This window comes from Kogia breviceps, chromosome 1 (assembly GCF_026419965.1).
Source record: "Kogia breviceps isolate mKogBre1 chromosome 1, mKogBre1 haplotype 1, whole genome shotgun sequence".
In the NCBI taxonomy this organism is placed as follows: domain Eukaryota; kingdom Metazoa; phylum Chordata; class Mammalia; order Artiodactyla; family Physeteridae; genus Kogia; species Kogia breviceps.
In genome coordinates, this window is record NC_081310.1 from 83,324,530 (window position 1) to 83,347,105 (window position 22,576).

At 48.0% G+C, this 22,576-nt stretch overlaps 2 protein-coding genes and 1 long non-coding RNA gene across 12 annotated transcripts in view; 1 reads left to right on the forward strand and 2 right to left on the reverse strand.

Annotated features, from left to right (window-relative positions):
* LOC131766646 (uncharacterized) overlaps positions 1 to 22,576 on the forward strand; it is a 32,176-nt gene that overhangs the window by 1,954 nt on the left and 7,646 nt on the right. The window contains exon 2 of one of the 3 annotated variants that reach the window (XR_010841046.1): positions 15,471 to 15,774. The exons of 1 other annotated variant lie outside the window; for it this stretch is intronic. This is a non-coding gene — a long non-coding RNA (uncharacterized lncRNA). Of the gene's footprint in view, positions 1 to 10,931; positions 11,157 to 15,470; positions 15,775 to 22,576 lie in introns of those variants that run through there. One more of the 3 variants, XR_010841048.1, reaches the window with a different exon arrangement.
* RFX5 (regulatory factor X5) lies at positions 5,408 to 11,274 on the reverse strand. Of its 4 annotated transcripts, none has more exons than XM_059080058.2 (10): positions 11,179 to 11,274; positions 10,183 to 10,311; positions 9,901 to 9,934; positions 9,410 to 9,492; positions 9,029 to 9,148; positions 8,723 to 8,842; positions 8,500 to 8,581; positions 7,996 to 8,197; positions 7,661 to 7,761; positions 5,408 to 7,539 (listed from the first exon to the last, which is right to left on the reverse strand). In XM_059080058.2, exons 2-10 carry the CDS (start codon positions 10,296 to 10,298, stop codon positions 6,580 to 6,582), a joined length of 1,818 nt encoding a protein of 605 aa, XP_058936041.1. In that variant the 5' UTR covers positions 10,299 to 10,311; positions 11,179 to 11,274; the 3' UTR covers positions 5,408 to 6,579. The 4 variants fall into 4 exon arrangements, with proteins under 4 accessions (XP_058936041.1, XP_058936042.1, XP_066892076.1 ...); XM_059080059.2 differs by having other exon boundaries at positions 11,119 to 11,225; XM_067035975.1 differs by lacking the exon at positions 11,179 to 11,274 and adding an exon at positions 10,730 to 10,875.
* Positions 16,435 to 22,576, reverse strand: part of SELENBP1 (selenium binding protein 1) — a 52,917-nt gene continuing 46,775 nt past the window's right edge. For all 5 annotated transcript variants that reach the window (XM_067036017.1, XM_067036012.1, XM_059080255.2 and 2 more), the window contains 11 exons: positions 21,782 to 21,838; positions 21,524 to 21,636; positions 21,057 to 21,242; positions 20,280 to 20,400; positions 18,859 to 19,041; positions 18,399 to 18,577; positions 17,861 to 17,939; positions 17,644 to 17,765; positions 17,308 to 17,400; positions 17,022 to 17,140; positions 16,435 to 16,823 (listed from right to left, as the gene is read on the reverse strand). In XM_067036017.1, the coding sequence (XP_066892118.1) occupies positions 16,661 to 16,823; positions 17,022 to 17,140; positions 17,308 to 17,400; positions 17,644 to 17,765; positions 17,861 to 17,939; positions 18,399 to 18,577; positions 18,859 to 19,041; positions 20,280 to 20,400; positions 21,057 to 21,242; positions 21,524 to 21,636; positions 21,782 to 21,788 (1,365 nt within the window). In that variant the 5' untranslated portion in view covers positions 21,789 to 21,838 and the 3' untranslated portion in view covers positions 16,435 to 16,660. The remainder of the gene's footprint in view (positions 16,824 to 17,021; positions 17,141 to 17,307; positions 17,401 to 17,643; positions 17,766 to 17,860; positions 17,940 to 18,398; positions 18,578 to 18,858; positions 19,042 to 20,279; positions 20,401 to 21,056; positions 21,243 to 21,523; positions 21,637 to 21,781; positions 21,839 to 22,576) is intronic.

Here is a 22,576-nt window from a genome sequence, read left to right on the forward strand (position 1 = left end):
CATGGATGACCCATGTACATGGTGATTCTATAGGAACCCCATACTGTCCTGTATGCACGTGAAGCCTCTTACTTTGGTGGGAAGGCATGTACGCATGTGGCACCTTGGGGTATGAGGGCAGGAAAGTATCAACAGGGTCAAGTAATGTCATTTATTTATTTAAATGTCATCAAACTGGGGAAAGAAGTTGGCTTCTTCATCTGAAGTTGGTAAAACTAGAGGACCCAGGTCATAATACAGCTCCAGTTATATTTTAAACACCCCTATGGTTAAAGAAATTATAAAGAGTAATTTTTCTCCTGAACCATAGATATTATGGGGTTTTTTTCAGAGAAAAGAAAAAGAAGTTACTAGCAGTTATTGCTTGTGAGCTCCTACTGTGTATGAATACAAACGTTACCTCATTTATTCCTCACTACAACCCTTGAAAGAGATTTTATTTTATGGAGACTGAGCTTCAGAATGGTTAAGTCATTGGTTTTTTTTGTTTGTTTGGTTTTGGGTTTTTTTTGTGGTACGCGGGCCTCTCATTGTTGTGGCCTCTCCCGTTGCGGAGCACAGGCTCCAGACACGCAGGCTCAGCGGCCATGGCTCACGGGCCCAGCCGCTCCGCGGCACGTGGGATCTTCCCGGACCGGGTCACGAACCCGTGTTCCCTCCATTGGCAGGCGGATTCTCAACCACTGCACCACCAGGGAAGGGAAGCCCCTAAGTCATTGTTTTTTGAAACTGTTTTACTTCAACCCACAGTAAGAAATAGATTTTATAATCAGGACCACTGAAGAGCACATAGACATGCCTTCACAGAAATAAAGGTTTCATGAAACAATACTTACCCTTACTATAGTCAATGCATGCTGATATTTTCTATTCTATTTCGCTTTTTAAAAACACTGTTTTGCATCCTGCTAAATCAGTTTCACAACCCACTAATGAGTTGTGATCTATTTTTGATTCCAGTTTGAAAAAACTGGACTAAGTGTTCAAAATCATATGGAGACTGGTAAAGCTAAGATTTGAACTGAATTCATGCTCTTTCCAGTAAGCAAATGCCTGTTCATGAACATTTCTTAAGAAACACTGCATTATATATATATATATATATATGTTAAGATTAGCTTTACCTCATAGGATGCAGCCAGCAGGATGATCCTAGACAAAGAACTTAGGCCTACTGATGAACCACAACATGAGACAAAACACTTAGACAAATATATAATGACATTAATTCCTCCGTTTAGCATGTGGTATTTGCTTTGATTTTATTAAGAAAATTGATTGTTGCCCACAAAAATAAACAATAAATTCATTTATTTGAGGCCATAGACTAAACATATTCAGTTTGACTTGGTTTAATAGCAAAAGATTATTTCAAATTTTAGTAAATTATAAATTACCTCTAACAATTTATGATACGGCTAAAATGAAAAAAAACAATGGGAGTGGGGAACAGGGTATTGGGGAGAGAATAGAGAATGGTAGAGAGGAAGCAGTAGGCAGTCCCCAAAACCTTAGTTTAGCCCTTCATCTAATAAACTGAAGATTGCCTGAACTACAGAAGATTAACTTGTTTCATGTTAGATTTTTAAAATAGGGTAAAGATTTAAAATAGGCGACTTAAAAGCCCCCTAATATTCATGTAAATCTCAAAATCATCCAGTGGTCTTGACTCCCAAAGTGAATGGATACATCCCCAAACCCGAGGGCAATATTTCCTTGGATGCTTCTATCTATTTTAGCACCAGTGGTTTATTTTTCCATATGCCTATGATCTCTAACATGTCAGCAGCCTGGTCCAGTCCCTCATCTCCACCCATGTGGATAATGGCAACAGCTGCCTGGCTGGTTCTATTTGACTTCAGTTCCTCCATCCTCTAATGCAAACTTCATACCTTTCATTCATTCATTCATTCAATCCACGGGTAACTTTCAACCATTCATTCAATGGTTGTGTGTTCTTCTTCCAGTTTATTTCTCACTCTTGTTCAAACACATCCCTTCTGCCAGGTCTCCTTACTGGGTTGTACTGCCATGTCTTTGCTCACGTCCCTTATCCCCAACCCCCTGCTTTTCCTGGAATGCCCTCTTCTTTTTTACCTATTTCAGCTCTACTGACCTTAAAGGCTTAACTCAAGCCTACCTTTTCTATGAAGCCTTCCCAAATTACTCAATCTCTTTGAATTTACACTTCTTATGCAGCAGAGTGAGTATCATGATTTAGCTCTTTTTACCATATGTCTTCTGTCGTTCTGTCCTTGCTTTATGAATTAGACTTGTCCTACCCACCTCTACTAGGAAGTCATTTCTGATCTATATGCTATTCCTCTGGGCTCCCATAGCTCTCTGTGCTTACTGCTAACATAACTCACACTGTGCTATGATCACTATTGACTTGAAGACAGTGCCTGAGTCAACTAGCTTCCAACAAGTGCCTAGGTCTTTAAAAACAAGAAGGGAAATGTCAAACGTCACAGTAATGGACTCCTACTTCTGGCAGCACGGAGAAGAAAAACGGCTCTCCCATTAGAATACAACTGGATCCTGGATAAATTACAGCAGACATAATGTTTAGCACATCGCTGGCCTCATTAGAAAGTAGAAGAGATCACTAGAGGAAGGAAAAATAACATTGAGCTGAAACCTTATGAAGGATGAGTAACGTGCAGTAGAAGCTGGCTTGCCCTGGGGACAACTGCCAGTATCATTATTGTGAACAGAGGCTAAGCCCTGGGCCTGGCCAAAGCAGGGGAGAAAACCTGGGACTCATGAATTAAATCGGGACCCTTTTTTTTTTTTTTAAGAGATTTTATTTTATTTTATTTATTTTTGGCTGCGTTGGGTCTCCATTGCTGCATGTGGGCTTTCTCTAGTTGTGGCGAGTGGGGGCTACTCTTCGTTGTGGTGTGCAGGCTTCTCATCGCGGTGGCTTCTCTTGTTGCGGAGCTCGGGCTCTAGGCGCATGGGCTTCAGTAGCTGTGGCTGGCGGGCTTAGTTGTTCTGCAGCATGTGGGATCTTCGGACCAGGGCTCGAACCCGTGTCCCCTGCATTGGCAGGCAAATTCTTAACCACTGCACCACCAGGGAAGTCCAAATTGGGACCCTTTAAGGAGCTAACACAGTCCCAGGTAAGGAGCACCTTTTGTCTCCTGGCAGAAACAAATGCATATCCTCTCTGGAGGAAAGTACACCCAATTTAGGACTACTGGATTCCCTTAGATTAAGGAATCTTAATCTAAGATTAAGAGCTCAAAATACAAAAATACAAAATATACAAGGAAATAAGCTGCCATGGGCAGGAGTCAGCAGAAAACAAAACAACAGATTTAGACACCCAAGATAAGTTACACAATATAAAATAACACTCCCAACAAATTTCAAAGAATTGGTATCATAGAGACCACATTATCTGAGCACAAATGATTAAACTGAAAATCAGTATCAAAAAGATAAAATTTTAAATATCCAGATTTTGGAAACTTATAAAACTTTTCTAAATCATGAATCAAGTCATAAAGGTAATTTAAATATTCTTAGAACTAAGTAATAATTTAAATACTTTAAACAGAAAAATTTGGAGAATATAGGGAAGTGGGTCTTTAAAAACTTATAATAGAAAAAAGACAGCTTGAAAATTAATTAGATCAAAATTAAAATTAAGATGTTGTAAAAGAACCTAAAATTAAATCTAAAGAAAGCAGAAGGAAATACTATAGATAAGATCCATAATTAATGAAGTGGAAAACAAATATATAAGGCAGAGGATCAACAAAGCCCAAAGTGGCAGCTAAAATCAGACAAGTAAAATAAATTTCTGGTGTAGTTGGTCAAGGGGGGAGAAAAGAAGGCACAAGTAAACAGAAGAAATGAAAAGGAGGACACAACTACCCAGGGAGCAGAGGCAAATAGGAACACGGAATAAATTTCATTTTTAAAAAATGACATAAAATGCACAAAATTCTAGAAAAACATTTTACCTAAATTGACTCAAGAAGAAATAGAAAGCCCAAATAGCCTATAATTATTAAAGAAATTAAATCAATAGTTAAAATATTTCCCACAAAGAAATGCCAGGTTCAGAGGGCTTACCAAGTAAGTTTTATCAAAATTTCAAAGGACAGTTCATTTCAATCTGATGTAAACCCTTTTAGAGAATGAGCAAGAGGGAACAGTCTCCAACTCAGAGGGTGTACAGACCAAAGGAACCATCTTAGAAACCTTAGAAATCTTACTAAAAACAAAGGCACTGGGACTTCCCTGGTGGCACAGTGGTTAAGAATCTGCCTGCCAATGCAGGGGACACAGGTTTGACCCCTGGTCCAGGAAGATCCCACTTGCCGCGGAGCAACTAAGCCCGTGCGCCACAACTACTGAGACTGTGCTCTAGAGCCTGTGAGCCACAACTACTGAGGCTGCATGCCACAACTACTGAAGCCCACGTGCCTAGAGCCCGTGCTCCTCAACGCCACCGCAATGAGAAGGCTGTGCACTGCAACGAAGAGTAGCCCCTGCTCACCACAACTAGAGGAAGCCCGCATGCAGCAATGAAGACCCAACATGGCCAATAAATAAATAAATAAATAAAAATAAAAACAAAGGCACTAACCTGTACAAGAATGTTAGTAGCAGCATCATTTGTAACAGCAAAAAACTGGGAACAACCCAAATGTCCACTGATAGGTGGATGGGTAAATTGTGGTTTATGCACTTGAAATATTATATGGATAAAAACGAACAAATAATAGCTATCTACAACAACATGGACGAATCTTAGAAATAATGTTAAGTGAAATAAAAAAGCAAACCACAGGGGAGTATTAGGGAATAAAATTTTGTAAAGCTAAAAAGCAAAACTGAACAATACATTTTTAAAGAATATATACATACATGGAAAGTATATATATATATATATATATATATATATATATATATATGGCAGGTAATTAATAAACACGAAATTAAGGATAATGGTTACCTCTAGGGAGAAGAAGGATAGGACAGGAGAAGAACACAAGAAATTCAATGGTATTTCTAATGTTTTAATGTACAAACTGGGTGATGGGTCATTTAATTATTATGCTTCATAATTTATCCATTTTAAATATATTCTTTATAGATATCAAACATTACATATTGTAATTTTTAAAAATCTGCAATGGTGGAAATAAATGAACAAATGAATGAAGGCTCCCTGAAAGAAAACTGAGAATCCCTGACAGAAGCTACCCTATGCAGAAGACACAGTAGGTCCTCAAGTAATATCAGCTGGTTTACTGCTTTTTCCAAATACATACCTGGATTCCCTTCCTACTGGTGCTCCCTGATATGCGTAGCTACCCCCTTCCATACACATAGCCTAAGCCCCACAATCCTGGCTAAGTCCTGACACATACATGACAAGAGACTGACACCTGGTGGATACAGAATGAATTTAATAAAACGACTAGGGAGTAAATCTTTCACTCTACATGGTGAAAGAGGCAGTAGGGTGGGGGACAGGGAAGCAGGAATGAGGAGAAACCTAAAATTCGGAAACAGGAAAAGGAAGGCTATCCATCTCTGAGATGTAAAGAAAGGGGACTGTCATCTAAATGAGACTAAAGAGATAGTCCCTAAAGAAGAATGATTTCCCTCTCATTCCTTCTGAGACTGGAACAAAAGGAAAGAGATTATAGCTGCAGTAAGGAAAATGCGAGACTATTTGGAAAAGAGGAAGCAGGTATAGCTGATCTCAGCCTAGCAAGCTAAAACCACAGGTACTTCATAGCAGTGGCTAGGTGTCAGCTGTCTCCCCAGGAACTCCACACTCCCAGTTTCCATTTAGGGATCTATGTGATTCTAAGGAGGCTGATCCTGCCCTTTTTTCGAAAGGTACAGTCCATGATGTAGAATAAATAAGCAAATTAGCATATACCAAACTCCTGGCCACAGTGATTGGTTAGGGGCAGGCATGTGACCCAGGCTGGCCTAACCAGAGTGAATCTTAGGGCTTTTGCTAGGATTCCTGGCACAAAGATGCCCTCTTTTTCTGGCTGGACATAAATGAGGAAAACATGTAATCCTAGGAGTGCTGGCAGCCATGAGGTGGACCAGGCTTGATACTACAGAAGGTAGAACAGTAGGGAAAGAAAATCAATCAGGTATTTAGAGACATACTGAGCCACTGGATCAGCTTTACCTGGAGCCAGCACTACCTCTGGACTTTCCAGTCACGTGAGCCAATAAATTTTTAGTTTTAAGCCAGTTTGAGTTAGGTTTTCTATGATTTAAAATTGAAAGATGCCTAACCTATACATTCATCATACTCCATCCCTATATTTCCACAGGATAGCACAGGGATCCAGGTAAGATGGTCAGTACAGATTTATTAGCGACTCTAAAGCCAAGGGTATTGAGCTGGAAAGGTAAGAGGCAAGAACCAGGCACTATGCAAGACAGGGTGCCTCAGCTGTCTATACAGAAGAGAATGAAGAGCCAAGTGAGAAGCAAGTGCAAAGAAGGACCTCTACTAGGCAGACAGGTAGAGTTAACATAGCACTCCTCCCCACATACCTATCATGGGGGTATTGCTTTGGGGTCTTTTCACTCATGGGATAAGGAGCTTTGAAGCACATGCCCCTTTAAGTCTTTATTACCCTGTGCTGCAGTGTCTACCTCTTCCTTGACCAAATGAAGAGCCTCCTTTTGGCTTCTACTGCCCTTGATGACACTCACTTTCGGGGTGACAGGCGGAATTTTATCTTCTGCTTCTTTGGCATGCCGGGAACTGGGGCCCCTTCCTCCTCTGGAAACAGCACCATCCTCCTGACCTTGGACAAGGTCAGCCTCTCCCATTGGCCCTGGCCTCTCTGACCCTCCAGCTGAGTTGCCTTCCCCTCCAGAGGCCCACGTCTCCAGTGGTAACCTTGAGGACTGGGCAGAGTCCACAGCAGCTGCTGACTTGTCAGGGGTAGAATTCCTTTCCCTACTTCCACCTGATTTTTTTCGAGGGCGCCCCCGTTTTCTTTTGGCATCACTTCCTGTATCCTCTATATCCTGCTTTGTTGCTTTAGCTGGTGGGTCCTGCCCACTGGCCTCACTCACAGGTACTTCAGCTGTCCTCTTCACACCCTTGTCATGGGGTCCCGGGTCACCACCTATGCCCACTTCCCTGTTCTCTGTGCCCCTTGGCTGAGTGAGCCCCCCAGGTGGAGCTTGCCCAGGCCCAGGCCCAGGTCCAGGTCCAGGCAAAGCAGGAACAGTAGGTAAGATCATGTTAATGATGGGCACAGCTGCTTGGGGTCCCCCAGCTCTAGGGGGCAGAGGGAGTGTAGCCATTTTCAGAGTGCTTGAAGAAAGCTTGGGGGCCAGGACGGGTGGAGAGACTCGGATTGGTGGAATAAGTGAGCGAGGGGCCCGAGGGAGAAGCAGAGGCAGCCGGGCCACTAGGGCATTAACCTGTGGGTTATTGGCTGCTGGCGCTGGGCTCTCCACTACACTCTTCTTTCGCTCTCCACGTGCTGGGGGGCCAGCCCCAGCCCGGGGGTCCAGCTCCTTAGGAGGCTAAAAAGTAAAGAGAAGAACATAAAAAGTGGGAAGACTGGACAGCGGAGGAAATACAGACACAGGAGGTGAAAAAGTACTGGACCCAGGGGAGCAAGGTCAAGGACATCAACTTCCTTACCTGGGCCTGTCTCTCTGGTCTCTTATGGGCTCCGCCCTCCAGATTCTCTACACCATTCTTGGATTTAGATGACCGTTCCCGAGGGGCATGTTCATCCTCTTCTGCAGAGGTGCCAGAAAAGGTAACAAGGTGAGGAGGAAACAGAATGGAGGAGGGAGGCGATTCTGACTGACTGACTGGTAGAGGCAGGGAAAAGAAGGTGGTCTAAGGTATGTCCTAGAAGGCTCTCTAGGAATAGAAGGCAAATCCAAGGTGTCTCTATCCTAGATGTGGGAGGGCCTTTGAGGTTGAAAGTGGCTGAGGGTTTCTCAGAACATAAGAGGGGGTCCACTCACCAGCAAGCCCCATAGCCTTGAGCACATTGGCGTGTGCAGATCGGGCAGAGATGAGATGCTGCTGTAGCAGGAAGCGGGCGACCTCAACGATGGAACTGAAGGACCGTTTCAGGATTCGCTCTGCCCAGTCACAGGTCAGGGCACAGGCTGCTTCAACCAGTTCATCCCGAGGTGCTGGGGTTACTTCTGGGCCCATTTCTGGCTGCAGGTGGGAAGGACACGCCCAAACACACTCTGAACAAAGGACCCTCCACACCTCTCAGACAGTGTTGACCATAAGTAAGACCAGACTAGGGATGGTAGTAGCCTCTATCAACCCATCCCAGAAACCCACAAATTCTCTCCCTCCTCTGCCTCAGCTGTAGGGTAGGCAGAAGGGCATGCCCCATATACCCAGAAACTGTGTGCAGAATGACCTAGGCTGTGTCAGGCCTCAAAACATCGCCCAAAGTCCTCTGACTTCTACCTTGGAGAGAAGAGTGCAGTCGGAGGGTTGTTACTTACACTCTCAGAGCCCTTTAGGTCAAGTCCAGGCAAGGGCGGCATAGATACCAAGGTCTTCCTTCGTATGCCACTGTAGCAATATCTGATGTTTAAGTTAAGGGATAACCAACACGTGGGGGTCTCCAAGCCCCTTAGGAAGGTTGTGCTGTTTCCAGTCCTGTCCCTTCACATACTAAGTTTTCCTCCCCGGGTCCTCTAGCACAACCTCTCCAGTCAAGGATACTTGGACTGGCCCCGGCCACCAAGCCTTCGGGCTTTGATGTCAGGGAAGATCTCTCTGATGATTTTGCCAAAGTTGGCTGTGCTGAGTGGGCGGCAACAGGCGAGACTCTCACAGTACTTCCTGAGTGCGTGGGGGACAGAGTGGGAAGATACTCAGAGAAGGAGGTTTGGGAGTGGGTTCAGAGGGTCCCTGGGGTTGAAGGTTGGGAAACCCTTTAAGAAGTCAGGCTCTATCAAGGCAGGGAGCCCTCCAGGGATGAGGGGGTACTCCTGTGCCCACCATCCCACCCACCCCCCATGCACCCACCGATAGGCATCATAAACACTTTGTTTTGGCAGGCAGGTGTCAGTATGCTCTTCTAGGTGGTTGCGGATCCACCTATAAGCATACATGTACTCCTCATTGCTGAGTGTACTTGGCTCTGAGCTGCAAGAGAAGTAAAAGAGACAAGTATTACTAACATCCCAACAGTTGCCCTGGTTCTATCCAGATTATCACCTCAGTAGTGCTGGACTGAATCAGTTCATCCAGAATCCACCTTCCCCTGGTAAACCAAGGCAGGTCAGGGACTTTTCTTCCCCACTAAGGATACTGTTATGAGGATTCCTATTCACCCTGCCCCTTTTTAGGGAGCCTTTCTTGAAGAATCAGAACCTCTGATATCTAAAATTCTAGCACCAAACCTACCTTTTGTCTCCAGTACTGGGCCCTGAGGGGAGCTGAAGGTAGAGATACAGCTTGTCGTTGTCTGAGAATTTCTGTACATCTTGCTGAGGCAGGGAGGAACAGAGGCAGGAGAAATAATAAGGCCAAGAAGGACCCAAGGTAGGACCCTCCGATCATTACTATAAAGTCCAGCTGACTTAGTGACTGGCAGGCTGACAAAGAACCTTAGAAATGATTTGAGGCTGTGCCCTGAGGAGCCCTTAGGGGCTACCAAGGTGAGAAGGGGAGCGGAGGGGATCACCTCTGATTTTATTTCTATTGGGCTTCTACACAAGAGGTCACAGAGATGAAGTGAGATGCTCTAGGTCAAAGTGATAGCAAGTTGCAAGGCCAATTATCTTCTGACAGGGTAGACAACACTGACTCGCATAAACCTTTCTTACCCATATCCTCACCAACCTCATCTCCCACCAATTCTATCTGCCTGTTGCCCTCTTCCCCAAAATACTCACCAGGATTCCCTCTACTTTGTTCTGCACGGCCTTGCTGCGGAGAAGAGGAGAAAGCTGGAGGTCATACACAAGATTTTTCCCCATCCCTATGTCTGACTGCCAGGGAGAGGAAGAGGTCTGAAAAGCCTAGCGGGTGCTCAAGAACTGCTACCATGATGAAGAATCTCCCCTGGTCAGATGCACTTGCTTGGGAGGGGGAGATCATCTACAGAGGAAGTGAAGTGCTACAGGGATCTATCCCCAGGTCCGGAACGAGGTTTAGAGGTGGTGATGAGTACTTACGAAATGGTACCTCGGAGCCTCTGAAGGATGGTGGTGGGTTCCTCTGCCTCAGCACTACCTGAGGGGGCCCTTCCCCCAGTCTTTGGGCTCTTAGCATCAGGTTCATCTTCTGCCATCCCGGCATGAGGGCTGGAGTTGGGAGGAGACAGGACAAGAAGATTTAACTTCCCTCCCCACCCCACCCCGGAGGCCCCAGGGCACTCCTCATCTCTCTAACCAGGAAGACAGAAAAACAGAAAGAAAGCCTCCAAATTTCCCCAGTGGTCTTTTTCTAAAACTCGCCTTCTCCAAAAATTAGAAATTATTCCATTACTTCTCCAGGGCCATATATACCCAGAGATCTTTGCCATCTCCATTCTATCTGCCCCACCTTTCTGCAGTCTCCTAAATGTGGAAAACTGTAAAGGAAGAGATAGGGGGGTTTGGGAATCCACGTTAGAAAGAAAATTTCATTTCTGCCTCTGACCCCATACTGCCCTCCTTCTCCTCAAAAACAACAATAACAACCACAAGACAAAGTTGTTTAATTCTCTAATATGCTCCTCACCACTGAATTTGCCTGGGAGGTCAGAAAGGATACGAACATTTTCTGCCCTTCCAGGCTTGGAAAAAACTGGGCCCAAGTTCTCATTACTTAATCTCGCCACGGCTTCCCCCGCAGCTCCCCCTCCCCACGTCGCCGGCCCCTACGTCATCTCCCTCAACATCCCATCCTGATGCGCGCCCCCACCTCCCTCCCTTCCCCCTCCATTCAATGCCGCGTTGCTGCAAAGTGAGGGGTTCAGGGTAGCGGAACTCCTGGGCTGGGCGTAGGAAACCCGGCTGGGGGAATGGGGTCCCAGATGCGGGGCACGTGCACATGGGTGAAGAAGCAGTTGAAAATACAGCCAAAATCTTTTTCTGCTCTCCTCCCAACTCATATTGCGCCCTCCCTACCTTTGACCAGTCGCCTTCCAACACAAGCAACAATAAAGGTAAGGGAGAAAGAGAAACTACCTCGCAGCCACCTTCACTCCAGCCCAGCCCCACGGTCCTGGCCCAGCGGGCTCGTGCGTTGCTTTATTTTCTTTTTTCTGAATGGCTGGAACAGCCCCGATCTGCCTAGATACTCAGACGGCCTGTTATATCATTGGTTGTTGCTGCCACCCGGAGACAGAAGGCGCCGGGCTCGCACCGGCGGCAGCTAAAGTCTGCCTGGTAACAGAATCTGATTGGTCAATAGGGGAGGGAAAATCCAAAGTTGGTCTTATTTGAGTCAAGAGGGGGAAGTCCGGGTTAGGTTTCGGTTAAAACTGGGGTCGGTTGGGACTGCCGGTCCCAAGAGGTTCTTCTCTTAAAGGGACCGCAGGACGAAAGACCGGGTGCTCGCCTCCTTTTGGAGCTTTCTTTGCTTTTGCTTTCTCCTTCCGTGTTTCAGTTTTGCCTTCGGTCGTCAGAGCTACTGGAAGAAAAGATTCAATGGATGATAAAATAACTAGAAAATTATAGGTAGTAGTGATGGAAGTTCGCTGTAAGCTCACATTATCCCCTTTTGATGAAAAACAAGTTGAACCATTCCTCCCAGCCCTCACCAGCCAACACACATGAAGACACTCAACAACAAACCTGCAAACACGGGCTCACATTCCTCACTGATGGAGGCCGCCAAACCTCAGTAGCTGTACCACATTAAGCTAAAGTGCCCGTAGTGTTCCTAGGTTTATCTCCTTCCAGAGTTGCTAATGCCTTTGCATCCCCAAACTTCTGCAGTCAGTGAACACTGGAATTTTGACTGACTTCTCCAGGGGGTGCCGGATGCCCACATGAATTTCTTCTCCTCAGAGAACATTGTACTGAAAGGTCAAGGGTTCTTCACTCTCTTAGTTGAGGCTTTTTAAGGTCATGAATCAGATGAAAACAATGAACCCTCTGCCATGAAAAATGCAGGAACAGACCAAGTGGTGCATCTAATTTCAGAGGTCACAGACTCAAGGGTAACCACCCTTTGAATGGAGTACAGTATTTTGTTTTGCACAGCAGATATGTTACACCCAAAACTATCAGTATATTTATAGTCCTGACTTATAGTTCTCCAGTCGCATCGTCATTGTGCTTTTGTAAAGAGGACAGCAGTGTTGCCTGATTTCATGACCATTGCCCTTTGCAGCTTCCATTTCCCTACTACCAGCTTCTGTGGGTAGCGGGGGAACCCAGAGGATCGCAGAGTTGGGGAAATAAGAATATACTGGCAGGAAGGTTTTCTAATAACAGCTAAAATTTATTGGTTAACTGTGTGCCAGATACCAGACCAAATGTTAAACACCTCGGTTTTAAGTAGGAGCTATTATTGCCTCCATTTTACAGACAAGGAAACAGATTTGGAGAGGTGAAGAGACTTGTCCACAGTTACATTGTTAATTAGTGCTGGAATCAGGATCCAAAGTCAGACAGTCTGCCTCCGGAGCCCATTCTCTCTCTCTCTCTTTTTAAAATAAACTTATTTATTTTATTTATTTATTTTTGGCTGCGTTGGGTCTTCGTTTCTGCGAGCTGCTGCGCGCAGGCTTTCTCTAGTTGCAGTGAGCAGGGGCTACTCTTTGTTGTGGTGCACAGGCTTCTTATTGCTGTGGCTTCTCTTGTTGCAGAGTACGGGCTTTAGGTGCACGGGCTTCAGTAGTTGAAGCACGTGGGCTCTAAAGCACAGGCTCAGTAGTTGTGGCACACGGGCTTAGTTGTTCCGTGGCATGTGGACTCTTCCCAGGCCAGGTCTTGAACCCGTGTCCCCTGCATTGGCAGGCGGATTCTTAACTACTGAACCACCAGGGAAGTCCCAGAGCCCATTCTCTTGAACACTGCCCTAGATTGCATAGATTTGCAGGTGCTCAGATACAAATATGGGTATAGACTGATGGAAAGATACCCCAAACACCACTGTTTGGTATGAAGGGGAATATAGAGCACTTTAACTGGAAAAAAAATTTGGGGTAAATTATGCTGGCTTAGGAATTTGCAGGTGGCAAAGAATAAGTGGAAGCTTTAGCAAAGGGAGAAAAAGTATCATAGCTATGTAAGGGAGATTATTTTGACAGCACTGTAGAAAGGTGAGGTTGAGTGGGGAGGCTGGGGAGGCTAGAGATGGGAAAAACAGGCAACTGGCTATTCATTTATGCCAGGTGTTATGCTAATAGCTGGGGATACAAAGCTGAATAACCTACAATGGTCCTTGCCCTGAGAAGTAACAATAAAAATTGTCTGATAAGCATCATCATAACAGCAAATATTTATACAGAGCTTAACGTGCTGAGGATTGTTCTAAGGGCCTCACATGTTACCTTTTTATCTTGTAGCAACTCTATCAGATAGGATAATCATCTGATAGATTATCCCCATTTTACAGATAAGGAGACTGAGGCATTGAGAGATTAATAATTTGCCCAAGTTTACACAGTAAGTGATGGAGTTAGGATCTGAACTGGGCTTCCTGGATTCAGAATTTGCTCTTAGGTGCTATTATACATTGCCTACTAATATATATTTTATTTATTTATTTGTTTTTGACTGCATTGGGTCTTTGTTGCTGTGCATGGGCTTTCTCTAGTTGCAGCGAGTGGGGGCTACTCTTTTGTTGATATGTTCAAATCAGTATCAGCAAGGTCCACACATTGCATTGCATTTGGTTTTGGTTGATGTTTCTTTCTTTTTTTTTTTTTTTTTTTTTGCGGTAAGCGGGCCTCTCGCTGTTGTGGCCTCTCCCATTGCAGAGCACAGGCTCCCGACACGCAGGCTCAGCGGCCATGGCTCACGGGCCTAGCAGGTCCGCGGCATGTGGGATCTTCCCAGACCGGGGCATGAACCCGCGTCCCCTGCATTGGCAGGCGGACTCTCAACCACTGTGCCACCAGGGAAGACCCTTGGTTGATGTTTCTTAAGTCTTTCTAATCTATACGCTTTCTCTCTCTCTCTCTCAATGTATTTGTTGAGGAAACTGGTCATTTGCTCTATAGAATTTCCAACATACTGCATTTTTATGATTTCACCTTTATAGTGTTTTTAGGTTTTTAAAACTTGTTCTTCTGTCTCCTGTATTTTCTGTAAACTGATTGTGAGCTCTGCAGGCTTCATCAGATAAATTTTGGCTTTTTGGCAAGAATACTTCATAGGTGGTGCTATGTACTTCCTATTGCGTCACAGGAAGTACTCTTTTCGTGAGGTAAAGATTGAATGGTGTATTCAGGTTTTGTCGCCTGATCTATACATTATGAAGCCCCATTTCAGTCTTTCATTAAATGGTTTTAGCAGCCACTGATGATCATTGCCTGGATCCAGTTGTCATTAGAGGTTACAAATTGGTTCTATCCAAATTCTGTCACTCCTTCTGAATTTACTAGACGAAATTCTTTGTTATTGTTGTTTGGTTGGTTGGCTGTTTTTTTCATTTTATGTTTGCGTCAGGTGGGGGCATCGATTTAGGGGCAGTGGTTGATGTCCCGGGGAATGAGAGGACATGGAATCCAGCTCCCACAGGCTCTCACACACTGGGGGAGCTAATGCCTACCCCTCCCCACAGGGCCAGATCCCCGGGGCCTAACCACCTGGGGTGCTGGGGTGGTGACTCACCAGGACCATGCATTCCTGTCTACTAGCTGAAATTTTGTAAAGGACGTTTCCTCATCAACTATTTGCTTATCCCAAGGCAAATTCTTTCTGAAGAAGTTTGGTTATTGAAAAGGACAGGGTAGAAACCTAGGATTGACTTCTGTTAAGACCCAGTAAAACCCAAGGCTCCCTGTAACTCAATCATCTTTTATAGTCACTTATTCATTAAGGCACACTATGTGCTATTATCCAAGCTGGGTATTGGGAGGAAGCAGGGATTTTCAATATAATGTGACATATGTTCATGCTGAGGTAAAGTGCAGGAGGCCCCTAACCCGGAGCTGTCAGGGAAGAAGGGCTTTCCCAGGGATATGGCAACCTGGCCCAGATGGCAGGTAAGGCAGCGGGAGGGAATCAGGACTCGAGTTGAAGTAGATAGTTCAGGGAGCATGTTTCAAGACCTCAAAGGGGAAAGAAAGTGTAATACATTCTTGTGGGGGCCTGGCCATATCGGGGGTCTTAGACTACTCCAGTGTTTAAAACAAAGACACTTTCGCGGAAGACTGAAAAGAATGTAGATTAATACCTGAATGTTGCTTGGTACTGTCTTGGGTAGAGAGTAAAGGAGTCAATAGAATTACTGCTTGGAGGCTTTGGGGGCTTTGGGGGCTTCCCTGGTGGCGCAGTGGTTAAGAATCTGCCTGTCAATGCAGGGGACATGGGTTCAAGCCCTGGTCCAGGAAGATCCCACATGCCATGGAGCAACTAAGCCCATGCACCACAACTACGGAGCCTGTGCTCTAAAGCCCGCGAGCCACAACTACTGAGCCAGCATGCCAAAACTACTGAAGCCCGTGTGCCCATAGCCCACGCTCCGCAACAAGAGAAGCCACCGCAATGAGAAGCCTGCACACGGCAGCGAAGAGTAGCCCCTGCTCACTGCAACGAGAGAAAGCCCACACACAGCAACGAAGACCCAACACAGCCAAAAATAAATAAATTAAAAAATTTAAAAAATTACCTTAGAATTACTACTGCTTGGCTGCTGTCTCTTAGATTCCTGAAACTTCCATCCCATTCCTCTTATAAACAACTAAAGACTTAGTGCAGAGAAAGGAGGCATCTCTGATTTGGGCAAGGTTCTAAAACACTGTCCAGGTGAGGAAAGAAGAATGCCAGGGCCTAGTGTGTTGGGTTGGTTACCTTGATGTTCCCAGCCCTCCTGCCCCGTCGTGTTCCTGTCTGCCAGGTAGGAGGTGACACACCTAACCTCCTCAGAACAGTGTGTTCAACTGATGACACCATCTACGTCAGGGGTCTAGGGTATCTCCTGTGTGTGAGGGGGCACATTACATTCTCCTGGGGGTGTTGGGTGAGATTTTAGGCTCATTAAAAGAAAGCACGAATTAAAAAAAAAAAAAGTTTAGGAACACTGATTGACAGCTTCCTTCCTGTCAGCTCTCCTTGTGACAACCACCTCCAAAATCTTCAGGTTCTGTCTGGCCATAAAAGTGAGATTCTGGCACCCTTAGCATTGTGCTGTGATCACTGGTATGAACTAGTCATCATAACCATCCCACCCCCTGGTCCTCTTCAGGACTTTCCCGTGCAAGATACAGAGGGTCGGCCGAGGAGGAGTCGTAGGCCCAGTGCCCCCAAAGACAAGGTGATCTCAGGAAAAGTTCCACCAGTTTATTTCTTAGTGAAATAATTTCCAAGAGCTCAGTGAGCAGCTCGCAACAGTTGTGGGTAGATAGAGACACGGCTCAATTCGTTTCAACAGCCTGAGTTTGGCTTTGGGAGGATAAGCTGCTGAGGGTTGGGGACTGAGAGAGCAGAGTGAAGCCGGGTCCCTGCAGAAGTGAGGGTGCAGGATGTGGAGTGGGGCTAGAAGGAGTGGACTTCAGAGCCAGATGTCAGAGCTGCAGTCGCCCCCAGGGTAGCGGAGCTCATGGGCCAGGGCTGGGCCGAGGGGCTCCTTCCCAAAGTCTACCAGGAAGTTGGGGTTCAATTTCAGCCCTCCCTTTACTGTGTCTACATCGATCTGCAGCATCACAGAGCCTTCCCTGGTAGAAACAGGAGGGAGAAGAAAGAGGTCAGAGGGGGCCCGTCCCCTTCCCCCAAGAATTAGGTAAGTGTGAGGGCAGGGAGAGGGGTTCCTGAGGAGGGCGCAGATCTGGAAGTGGAGCCAAGGAGTCTCCAGAAAGCCAAACCCCTCTGGGAGAGGAGGGCTGGGAGGGGAACCCAGGCTGTCCACTCCTTACCTGATGAGATCAGGGTAAAACTGCTTGTCCCAGGCACTGTACAGCGACGTGGTGACATACAGACGCTTCCCATCCAGGCTAAGCTGGATCATCTGAGGGCCTCCAGCCACTTGTTTCCCCTTGGGAAAACCAGGGGTCAGACCCCAGGGTTACATACAGATCCTAGGTGGGAATCGGTGGCACCACCCAAACCCCAAGGATGTGCTCAGCCGCTGCCCAGCCCCCTCCCCCCACACTTCTCCAGCACGGATCTGAGGGGCCCATGAGCAGGCGGAGAGATCCTCACCTTGACCACCAGGGGCTCTGGCTGGGATTTTAGCTCCTGGTCCTCCAGCACCTGCACGGGGCCTCCCTTAACAATGCTGCCCCCTAGGAAGAGCTGGGTGGGGAGGTGCAGAGCATAAAGGAGGACAGTGGTGGGAGGTTAGGACATTGCAGGAAGAGAACCTCATTCCCCACGTCTAGCCACGATTCCCCATGGTCCTGGCCTGAACCATCCCTCAGCCCCCATCTTTGCTTTTCCTGCACCCCCCTTATCATCGCCCAGCCAGTTCATACCCTCCACCTCATACCCAGACTTCTACTTCCTCCCTCCTTTCCTCTCCATCCTGCTAGGGCCCACCTGTCCCGTGAGGCGGGGCCTCTGCGGGTCAGAGATGTCATACTGCCGCAGATCCCCATGCAGCCAGTTGCTGAAGTAGAGGAAGCGGTCGTCCAGGGACAGCAGGATGTCAGTGATCAGGCCTGGGTGGGGGGTTGCAGTTCAGAGGCACCTTAAGGCTCTTGTTCCCCAGCCTGAGAATCAACCTTCCCATTCCCACACTCCCCTGAGCACTCACCTGGCATTTCAGGCAGCATCCAGCCCTTCACTTTCTTGGGGGGCACCTGGATCACCTTCTCCACTGACCAAGTACCTCCCTGCATTGGGGTCAAGAGGCAGAGAGGTGAGCCTGTCAGAGCGGGGCGATGACTGTCAGATCTGGGTCTCCCCAGGGCATACCGTCTAAAGGGAGAGAGTAGATGCAGGGCCTTCTTGCCACTAGGTCTAACCCCCATGCAAACCCCTTAAGGCAGGGATCATGTCTGCTTCACCACTGTATTCCCAGCACCTAACACAGTGCCTGACTCACTAAATATTTTTTGAATGAATGAATAAATAAATATAGCCGGTTAGGGCTTAGGGAGAAATTAGCCTAGGACTGAGAGGAGACAGGCAGGGCAGGTGGCCTTGTTTTTTTATTCCTGGGAAGCCTGGGTTGGTGGAGCCAGGCAGAGGAGGCCTGGATCACTCCTAGGGAGAAGGGAGCGTCATGGCTATGGAAGCCGGGCAGAGTGCTGACAGGACTGCCAGGAGGAGAGGGCCAGAGTGTACGTCACCTCATTCTTATAGAAGCGCTGGATGTTGGAGCTGAGGGCACAGCCCACAAAGCCCTGATCAGCGGCTGGGTTGTGCAGGAAGCGGACCTCCAGGGGGATGAGGCCGTCCTGTAGAGTCAGGGTCTGCACCATCTCATGGCGCTGCCAGTCCCACACATGTAAGTGGCTCCCATACAGCCCTGGGGTGGGGATGCAGCCGGAAGATGGAATCAGGATCAGGGCGGGAGGGCATGGGCCAAGGCCAGGGTACAGCACGGGGGAGAAGGTTGAAAAATGGGTTGGAGGGCTCAGAAGGACACTTGAGCAAGTCAGAGCACTCAGCACATCCTATATCATCACCCCAAGAGTCTGGGGTCCACAAGAGGGAAGTAAGAGGGCTGGAGAGTAGGGGTTTGGAATAGAGAGCAGGGGTTTGTGTGACCAGGCTCCTGCCAGCCCACGGGTAGTGGGGGATTCTCACCCGCCTCAACATCAGCGGGGTTGAAGCCATCTTGTAAGACTTTGGGAGCTGCCCATTCAGTGCTGACCATGACATTGTGTCGAGGCTGGTACCAGAAGTCATAGCCCATAGGCGCAGCGCCTCCAGGCCGCTCCCACGTGCCCTTCACCTCAAACGTCTCTCCGTCCAGCAGCACAAAACCCCCTGAGCAGGGAAGGAAGTAGGGTGGAAGGTAGAGTTAGTGGAGGTGTGACCCGTACGCAGCCCTCACGCCCAGGCCTGTCCAAGAGGCTCCAAGCCCATTGCCTGGTGCCCCTCCTCCCACTGGGTTTGCCAGATCCTTAAATTCAGGAGCTGAATTTGGATACCTGTCCAAAGGGTCCCACCCAGAGGGCCGGGTGAGGTGGGGACTTACTCTAGTGCCCCTACCTCCCATCAAGTTCATCCCTCTCCCAGACCACAGGGTAAATTTTTCCTCCCTTGAGCCAAGATCTTCTGGGACTCTGTACCCTGTGCTTCCTTTGCCTAGCCTCCTACTTTCAGGGTAGGGTTCCTGCCAGAGTCTAGCCTCCATTCTGCTCACTCACTCCATTTTTTTTTAAGAGAGAAAATTATATTTGTAATTCCACATGAATGCCCACTATGTTTTTCCCCAGCTGAGTATGTCATGACACCTTGCCACTTCTTTGCAAATGTAAATAGATGTCTACTCCTAAGTGTTCTTAAATCTAGGAATGTCATGCATCCCATCTCCTGGAAAAAGCAGTTAAATAGAGTCTAATGCAGTAACTTTAACTGGATGACCTTAACTGATATTTCACTCCAAGCCCTTGGATGGGGAACTCTGGTGAAATACGTAAGGCTGGGAGAGAAGCAGCACAGCATGGTGATTAGGACATAGATTCTGGAGCCATGTTGCTGGGTTTGAGTTCCAGCTCTGTGACTTAACAGCTGGCTGACTTTGGGTAAATTACTCAGCCAGTTTGTGCCCCAGCTTCCTAATCTGTAACACAGGGATCACAGTAGCATCTATCTCATAGGTTGTATCTGGCACATAGTAGACATTTTATGTGAAAGCTCTGATCATACCATAAATGAAGAAGTAGCTGTAACAATTAAGGATCTCAAGGACTGTGAGATTTGCTCATGAATTCATGAAGGCCGATATTAAATGCACGTGTTTTCTGGGGCCGTGTCTGTACTTGCTCACATTTCCCACGGCAGACAGTTCTGACTATAACTCGTAAGTGAATTCATCACTCAAGGCTCACCTTCATAAAAATAATTGAAACAACTGAAGTTACTTGACTAGTCAAGTAACTATAGTCAAGTAAATATTGGATGAGACCTCGCCCTCTGGTTCTCCCTGGAAGGTCATTCCATCCCTCCCTCAGTTTGGGATTTGCTTCCCTCACAGATGTGCCTACAATGCTGGCAGGTACCTTTGCCATTGCCCTTGGGGTCTCCCAAGGAACTGATCATCACCTCCCCACTGGCCAGGCAGTGGGTGGTGTGGAGGTAGCCCAGGTCACACTTGGCATGGATGTCCTTGGGCTCAACAACCTGGAGAGGGTAAGGAATGGCGTCAGAATCTTACAGGGCCAGGAGTCCCCACTCCTTACTCCTCCCCTCCCACACTTCTATCTATTGACCCTCCTCTGAAACAGACACAATTTTCCCTGCAGGAATATGGCAAAGCCTGAGTCTGCAGAGCAGCAGGGGCGTCACAGAGACTGATAACTCCCCAGCAGAAAACATGGACTTCTCTCACCCTGCCTGTCTTGAGGGCACTCACAGCCCTTTGAGACCATAAGCTCCTCCCAGGCTGGGAGGATGCCAGTGTCAACTTTGTATCACCAGCCCCCAGCAGTGAGTGCCTGGCACAAAGAAGGCACTCAACAAAGTGTTGAAAGGAAGGATCAGAGGCCTCCGCCTAAGGGAAGCCCTGGGCTCCTAACTGGCTGGGGCAGAAAAGGCTCCTTCTCCAGCTCAGAGTGAAAAAACGAGAGCCTCCTTCCTCCCCTGTGGTGCCCCTGGGTGATGATGACCCAGCACACCTGGTAACTCTCCTCCAAAGTCTAGCCCCACTCGCTGCAGTTGAGCCCAGACCCTGCACAAGAGCTGGAGGGAGCTGCTTTAGGGGCGGCTTCCTTGCCCACAGGCAGCCCTGGGTGGCGGGCACATTAGGGGCCCAGAGCTGGCTAGGGCAGAGGACGTGCCTTGTGCAGCTTCGGAGCGCGGGGCTCGGTGCCCACATCCACCACATAAATTCGGGAGGAGATGAGACTGGGCAGCAGCAGCTTGGTGCGCGACTTGGTGCTGTCCCCGAAGCAGCTGCTGCAGGTGTTCCATCCTGAGTGATGCAGCTCGTCCTTCAGGTGGGGCATGGGCAGCCGGTGGATGACCTAGGATAGGAGAGCGGGCAGGGGTAGTGCTCACCCAGACCACGCCTCTGTGCGCTTTCGGAGAAGGGGCCCTCTGGACCCACTTCATCCTGGCAGAACAGCACAGACTTCATTTTCAGCACTGCCCCCGCCCATGGGTGGGGGGGTGCCCTTGTGCAGTGAACAGCCTGAACAACCATACCCAGGGAGGGTGAAGAAAGATGGAGCAGGGAAAGGGCACTGCCAGGGCCAGGGCTAGAGGAGGGGCCAGAGGGTCCTCTGGTGCCCAAGCCCCACCTCACCTGGCAATACTGGGGAGACTTGGGGTCAACGTCCACAGTGGCCAGATAATCCGGGGCCTCAGTGTTTGTGTTTCGGTAGATACAGGGCAGGTAGACAATCTCCTCCCTGGGTCCTAGAGGGTAGAAAGCATGAGGTGGGGGGGGCAGGGTGGGGACGAGGGCAGGGGCAAGGCAGGGTGTGTGTCAGCAGTGGAATCGGTAGCAGGCACTGGCTTGCCTACTCCTGGGGGTGCTGGCTCTCAGTCTTCGCACACTTACCTTTCATGGCCTCCAGAGGTGAAGGGTAGCCAGGTCCACACTTCCCACATTTCGTAGCTGTGGAAACAATGGGGCATGTTGGCTGCACCGTGCTCTGAAGGACGAAGCCTCCTTCCTTACATACTGCAACCCGAGACCCTCAAAGCCCCGGGCTGCCACTGGCCAAGGCAGAGGCACTGTCTCAGGTCCCCTCCAGACCCTCAAAACCCTGATGAGTATGTGGGTATGGCGGGAAGAGCTGCAGAGCTACGACCTGAAGGTGCACAGACCCTTGAGCAGGACCCAGGGGAGGCAGGAGAAGGGTGAGTGCAGGAGAGGCAGTGTGGTGCAGTGGTTATGACATTGACTTGGGCCCCAATCCCAGCTGGTCACTGACTAGCCATATGGGAGTTTAGGCAAATCACCTAACCTCCCTGGCCTCAGTTCCCACATCATCTGTAAAAAGAGGGTAATAAGAATACCACAATGGGCTTTTATGAGAAATAAACAAGAAGCTGCAGTCAAGTGTGCAGCTTTGTACTTGCCTGCTAGGAGCCCGTAAACCCTGGCTATTCTTAAGGAACAGACATCAGGGAGTGACGGTGGTGCCTGTTCAGCTCCTTTCACTGAAAGGTATCTAAACCAGGAGCTGGAACACTTCCTGCTTCCCTCCCCTCTGGGTCCTGACCCCGGGCTGCTGGCCAGAGCCTGGGTTATATAACCAAGGGTCTGGTAAGGGATAGGAGGCTGAAGTTCAAGGCTGCTGGACTGATAATAACTGAATGTCCTTAGACCAGTTTCTACCACTGGGTGGGC

What these genes read in the sequence shown, in the direction of transcription:
- RFX5 (XM_059080058.2), bottom strand. Translation starts at nt 10,298, where the DNA reads ATGGCAGAAGATGAACCTGATGCTAAGAGCCCAAAGACTGGGGGAAGG. An exon ending in ACAAAGTAGAGGGAATCCTG is followed by an intron (nt 9,493 to 9,900) that starts GTGAGTATTTTG and finishes TCCCTGCCTCAG; the next exon opens with CAAGATGTACAGAAATTCTC. An exon ending in AGTGTTTATGATGCCTATCG is followed by an intron (nt 8,843 to 9,028) that starts GTGGGTGCATGG and finishes CCACGCACTCAG; the next exon opens with GAAGTACTGTGAGAGTCTCG.